This window comes from Amaranthus tricolor, chromosome 3, assembly GCF_026212465.1.
Source record: "Amaranthus tricolor cultivar Red isolate AtriRed21 chromosome 3, ASM2621246v1, whole genome shotgun sequence".
Classification (NCBI taxonomy): Eukaryota; Viridiplantae; Streptophyta; class Magnoliopsida; order Caryophyllales; family Amaranthaceae; genus Amaranthus; species Amaranthus tricolor.
Genome location: NC_080049.1, coordinates 28,223,329 through 28,228,884, shown reverse-complemented (window position 1 = coordinate 28,228,884; position 5,556 = coordinate 28,223,329). Strand labels below are relative to the sequence as shown.

Genomic DNA, 5,556 nt, shown 5'->3' with positions numbered 1-5,556 from the left:
AAATGATGCTGGTGGTTATGCCATAGCTCAAGTTTTTTACCAAGCATTCAAGAGTAGATATGGAAATGGCATCGGAGGAATAATTTGCTGTTGTGTTGTAGCTGTGGCTATATTCTTTTGTGGCATGAGTTCAGTTACCAGCAATTCTAGGTATACACTCACCTGGATCATCCGAATCTTGTATTTGTTGGAAAATAACCCACATGTGATCCCACATCGAAGAGTTAGAGAGAGGTTGGCTAACATATGTACTTGATGGGCTAATCCTAATACCAATTGGTTTTAGGATGGAATCTCATCTAGGTTCTTGTGCAGTCAACTCTATTCTTATGTGGGTCTTGTTGTGTACAAACCCAATAACAAATTTATCAGTATTTGTTTGTTCAAAGTTGAAGAAACATGAAATCTAATGAAGTAATGAATATATCCACACAGGATGGCTTATGCATTCTCCAGAGATGGTGCAATGCCATTCTCATCGATTTGGCATAAAGTGAATCAAAACGAGGTTCCTATCAATGCCGTTTGGATGTCTGCTTTCATCTCATTCTGCATGGCACTGACGGTAAGCCCTTGTCTCTATCTGACCCCATATTTTTGGGATTAAGGCTTCGGCATTATTGTTGTTTTGATATATCTCACTAGTTATATCTTCTCCTTTGTCAGTCACTCGGAAGTCTGGTGGCTTTTCAAGCGATGGTATCTATAGCGACAATCGGATTATACATAGCATATGCCTTGCCTATCTTGTTCAGAGTCACCTTGGCTCGCAATACATTCGTCCCAGGGCCTTTCAATCTAGGCCGATATGGGATTTTTGTAGGTTGGGTTGCCGTGCTCTGGGTCATCACCATTTCTATCTTGTTCTCATTGCCTGTTGCGTATCCAGTTACCGGGGAGACTCTTAATTATACACCTGTGGCTGTCGGTGGCCTATTGATCCTGACGGTGTCTTCTTGGATTTTAAGAGCGAGGCATTGGTTCAAAGGTCCTATTACAAACATAGGTAATTAAATTATCTCTTTTATAGATCATTAAATTTTGATGTACTCTTAACTCTCATACCCGAGTAACTTCATATGATTGTTCACCTCATTTACAATTTATGTCATCTTATCACACCTGGATGTAAATACTATTTCACACCATATTACAATTCAAGGGAGATCATTCTTTTGAAATAATTTCTTCTACTAGTTGTAGAGACATTATGTATAAGAACTTTTTGAATAATACAATCGAAATCATCAACTTTACCACCATCGTAAAGACTAACAAATGGTTGTTCTTGAACAAACCCTTTCGACTCCACCATGTCGTTCGTAGCCTACACTACAATATTAGGGCTCTATGGTTGTAACCTCGTGATATGTTATATACTTTATCATACCCTTTACATGAGAGCCTTTTGGGCTCGAAGAATGGATGTTGCACATATGTTGTACTTCTGACACCATGCCAAAAAACAAATTCAGTCAAAAGTTTAAACTGATGGTTGTAACCCCAAAATATGTTATATACTCTATCAAGATCAAAGGATGTATTACAAGAGAATTGGGTTGTTTGGATCTTGTTTCTAATGAAATTATCATAACTTATTGTACAATAAACGCAAGCGATATATTTAACATGTATTACTTTTCTGTAAGTGTCCGGATCACATGTCAAGAATTTAACAAAGTTTTTCACATTTCTTGGTGCACAGAGTTGTATAAAGATCCAAACAGACATGTATATTATTTTTCAAGCTTTCTTCAGGTGCATACTAGTTTCATCTCGATCTCTTCGGTTTCACTCGTTAACTGCTTGAGCTAAAGCCCAAGCTCTTGAGATCATTGTTTGTGTAATCACTCTGTATCTGTAAAACCCAAAAAAAATCAGTTAAGTTAAAAATTTAACATTTCGTCGAAGAAAATGTCATCTCAGTAGCAGCACGCTGCAGTATGCTGCTCGTACTCGATCCATCACATCTAGAACTACGATTTACATCAGCTCCAACTCCAAGCATATTGTCATGTCTGGTTACAGAACCTGTTTTTCCTACTGTAGTGCATGATTTACATTATCAGTACGGCTAATATTTCTTGTGCATTCTGAAAATTCTTATGACTGTATGAAATACGGTGTAGTACCTGATTCATTGTTAGTCCAATATGCACGTCGAATCTGATTAATCCTTCCTTTAAGATACGATTGTTTGTCAGTCGTTTCATTTACTTCCAATTGGTTACCGATGTTGCCTAATAATGAATTCCGATTGACATATTTCCCAAGGTCTAGTGTCGTATTGTCGAAGATGTGTGACTTTGAGTTGAACCTTTGGCTCTTCCCAGCATGTTCTTGAACCGAAACATGGCTCTGCCTCGCACCAGCACCAGTACTACTGACTGATTTTCTTGAGTGTGGCCTTGGATCAGTCACTGGACTCTGATAAATGGAAATTTATGTAAGTTTCAAATTCTGTGCAGGTTCTGTATAGAGCAAGAGAACACATATACTAAAGATGGGTAGCTCAAATCATCGGAGAATTTTTACAGATGAAGAGATCATGGAAGAACGGTAATTACTTGTATATTTTGAAGTTTTTTAAGAACTACACTCTTGATTCTTGAATGGAGTACTTACAATGAGTATATTGATTCCAAGACCAAGGAAAACTTGAGCTCGAAAATTGGATTGTTCGGTGATCTTAATTCGACATGGTTTTGTTAGGTCGATTGTAGCTTACGTGGTAACGTCTTATGGGATTGTAATGATATCTTAAAGAGATCTTCATTTTTTGAGACTATTCTCTTCTTATTTCATAGAAGTTTTATAATCTGACAAGCAAGGTTGTTAGAATTGAGATCCTACTATGGATCGATTAGAGGATAGATCGTAGGATTGTAATTCGTAAGAATAAACTTGCCTGTTTCCCGTCTACCCTCTAAATGATGACTTTGCTTAAGATTTGCCTGAAAATTATGATCCTAAACTGGCTTTTGGCTTGTTGGTTCACGTTTTCTCTTATAAATAGCCTAAATCAACTACTTTACCAACCATTTCTATTTACAGCTAGCTTAACAGCCAACAAAAACGACTAATACTACCAACTGGTCAAACAAGTCAACTGAAGCATCCGATTAACAAACACCTTCACTTACTTTCTAAAGTTACTTACATTCATTAATCGCGTATGAAGCTCATGATACCACTCGACACGATTCTTCACAGATTTAGCATTTTGCTTCTGTCTAATCCCTATAATGGCCTCCGGAGTGCTACCTATATCCTTCTCCGTCTGCTCATAACCATAAACCGATCTTTTTCTCTTCCGGATTACCTGATTGTTCACCTGATTCCCTATAACTTCATTTGAAAATAATAAATCTTTTGTAGGGAACTTACTTTCTTTCGATTGTCCTTTCAAGATTTCCATCGAATCAACCTGATGCAACTCGTTTTGTACATTTCTAACCTCATTTATTCTACACTTTTTCCTTCCTTTCCTGAACACAAACTGCCATAACCCCTGAGCATCCTGTCTACTGATCGGTTTCTCGAAGAAATGACAGGCTCCTTGCTGTATAGTTCTGATTGCTAGTTGCTCATCCATTTTATGTGAGGTCACTGCCAACGATTTATTGAAGACTCAAAGTCGTTATGATCAAAGAATAAAGCTAGAATCGAAAGAGTAGGGAGTATAAGTTTGTCGAAACATACAGACTACAGGGATGTCTGACAGGGTTTTCACAATTCTGAGGAATGTAAGGCAGTCCATTCCGCGCATTCTCATTGCAGCAACGACTAGATCGTACCCGTGTGCTCGTTCTTGCATCATTGAAATTGCTACATTCGGGAATGCAGTACTTGTAACTACAAAACATACGTTTGTTAGAACAGTTTACTTGTATTCATCATTTGCAAATCGAATTTATGGTAAACATATCAGAAACACTCACATTTACTCGTTAGAATTTGACTAAATGCCTAAATTGTTGGAAAAATAACATCACATGTGATTCAGAGAAAGTTAAAGAGAGGTTGAATAACATATAAACTTGATGGGCTACTTCTCCTATCTCCAATTGAATTTAGGAAGAAACGTCATTGAGTTTGTGTGCAGTTAATTTTCCTCTCTTGCGGGTCTTGTTGTGTACATGCGCAATAATAAATTTTTTGTAGAATATAATTACTGCTACATCTTGCTCTAGTGGTTGTTTATACAATCATAAAATATATATTGATATCATTAGATATTGATATATAATATCTCTTGATAATGGTTGTTGATTACAATTTATTACAAAATCCACTGATTATGCGATGATTTTAGGGGTTTTTTTTATCTTATTTTTTTAAAATGGATATTTTATTGTTTTATTATACTAAATAGTCTTAATGAATCTCATCAAATCAATTAAAATTAAATTTATATAGATGACATCTTAAGCCTAATATATAATTTATACCGTAATTGTTTATGAAATGTATATAGGGATATTACGGTTTAAAATATGATTTAAACACTATGTAAAAAGTAAAATAGACTGATTTAATTTAAAAATGAAGGGACTAGGAGTAGGATATTATTGATAAAACGAAAGGTGTGTACGTAAATGAACATACAAAATTGAAATAGTTCATGATGCAAAACCAATTTGAGATTTTTAAAAATAATTTTTTGCTCATACCCCTAGAAACTAAACTTTCTTTTATATATTATTTAACATAGCCTTAATTTCAAAAGATTAGAGTCAGTTACCTGAATTAATATATCAATTTTAATGATCACAATCGTTGATGTTCAAAATAAGCATGAAACACTAGCAAAGTAAACAAATAAGTAATTGTTAAAGTAATAAAATAATTGATAAAGTATATAATATCTTATGGAATTTCAACCATTAGCTTAAGTTTTTTATTTGAGTTGATTTCATTATACGTTATCAAAAGCTAACGTGATAAAAAATTACGAGTTTAAATCTCATACATTACACATTTTAAATAAAACATTAATTTAGTACCATATATAAGTACCATATATAAGTATGTCAATTAACATGAATTATATACACACTTAATTCTCATATAAAAAAGGGTAATAGAGTAAATAAAAAGAAAAAGTTTTTATTTGAACCTTGATAAGTTGTTTCTTCAAGAATTGAAGTTGTTTGAGAAAGAGAGGTCATGTCGGAATCGACCAATAGGATACGAGTGCCCACCGCATAGTTTGGGATTGGCATTTCACCGTCATTTACCATTTGATCCATCAATATTTTTTCAAACTATTTGTAGAAATTAATATTTTGTTTTAGAAGGTAAAAAAAAAAAAACAAAATTAATTTGTTGATGAATTTTGGGAGAAAAAATTACATGAGTGAAGACAACAAATCAACTAATTTGTGCTCCTTCATATATTTTAGCAAATTTTCAAAATTATTATTATTATTAATACTAAAAGAGTAATAACTAAGTCAAATAATTATATGCCACGCGGAAAATTTGGAAAAAATGGCAAATTAAAATTTATTTTACTAGAGCCCCCACTGAATCACAATGGTCAAAGATTTAGAT

The 5,556-nt window shown here is 34.1% G+C and overlaps 3 protein-coding genes across 4 annotated transcripts in view; 1 reads left to right on the top strand and 2 right to left on the bottom strand.

Moving 5' to 3' along the window:
• The window catches only part of LOC130807938 (amino-acid permease BAT1 homolog), a 7,684-nt gene extending 5,138 nt beyond the window's left edge, over positions 1 to 2,546 (top strand). The window contains exons 6-9 of one of the 2 annotated variants that reach the window (XM_057673345.1): positions 1 to 150; positions 436 to 565; positions 667 to 1,006; positions 2,469 to 2,546. The exon at positions 1 to 150 is cut by the window's left edge and continues 140 nt beyond it. In XM_057673345.1, coding sequence (XP_057529328.1) covers positions 1 to 150; positions 436 to 565; positions 667 to 1,006; positions 2,469 to 2,479 — 631 coding nt within the window. In that variant the 3' untranslated portion in view covers positions 2,480 to 2,546. Of the gene's footprint in view, positions 151 to 435; positions 566 to 666; positions 1,015 to 2,468 lie in introns of those variants that run through there. The other variant, XM_057673346.1, reaches the window with a different exon arrangement.
• LOC130807939 (uncharacterized) lies at positions 1,751 to 3,475 on the bottom strand. Its single transcript, XM_057673347.1, has 3 exons — positions 3,161 to 3,475; positions 2,133 to 2,427; positions 1,751 to 2,043 (listed from the first exon to the last, which is right to left on the bottom strand). The coding sequence occupies exons 1-3, from the start codon at positions 3,416 to 3,418 to the stop codon at positions 1,895 to 1,897; spliced, it is 702 nt and encodes a 233-aa protein (XP_057529330.1). The 5' UTR covers positions 3,419 to 3,475; the 3' UTR covers positions 1,751 to 1,894.
• On the bottom strand, positions 3,463 to 5,347 carry LOC130808524 (two-component response regulator ARR11-like). Its single transcript, XM_057673989.1, has 3 exons — positions 5,120 to 5,347; positions 3,710 to 3,855; positions 3,463 to 3,579 (listed from the first exon to the last, which is right to left on the bottom strand). Exons 1-3 carry the CDS (start codon positions 5,250 to 5,252, stop codon positions 3,463 to 3,465), a joined length of 396 nt encoding a protein of 131 aa, XP_057529972.1. The 5' UTR covers positions 5,253 to 5,347.
• Positions 5,348 to 5,556: the final 209 nt, after the last annotated feature.

Excerpts from the sequence above, each read along its gene's own strand:
- LOC130807939 (XM_057673347.1), bottom strand. The coding sequence starts at position 3,418 with ATGGAAATCTTGAAAGGACAATCGAAAGAAAGTAAGTTCCCTACAAAA. Across the intron at positions 2,428-3,160 it reads TTCATACGCGATTAATGAAT|AGTCCAGTGACTGATCCAAG; the intron begins GTAAGTAACTTT and ends TCCATTTATCAG. Across the intron at positions 2,044-2,132 it reads TTGGACTAACAATGAATCAG|TAGGAAAAACAGGTTCTGTA; the intron begins GTACTACACCGT and ends CATGCACTACAG.
- LOC130808524 (XM_057673989.1), bottom strand. The coding sequence starts at position 5,252 with ATGGATCAAATGGTAAATGACGGTGAAATGCCAATCCCAAACTATGCG. Across the intron at positions 3,856-5,119 it reads TGAAGAAACAACTTATCAAG|TTACAAGTACTGCATTCCCG; the intron begins GTTCAAATAAAA and ends TATGTTTTGTAG. Across the intron at positions 3,580-3,709 it reads AAACCCTGTCAGACATCCCT|CAATCAGAACTATACAGCAA; the intron begins GTAGTCTGTATG and ends ATGAGCAACTAG.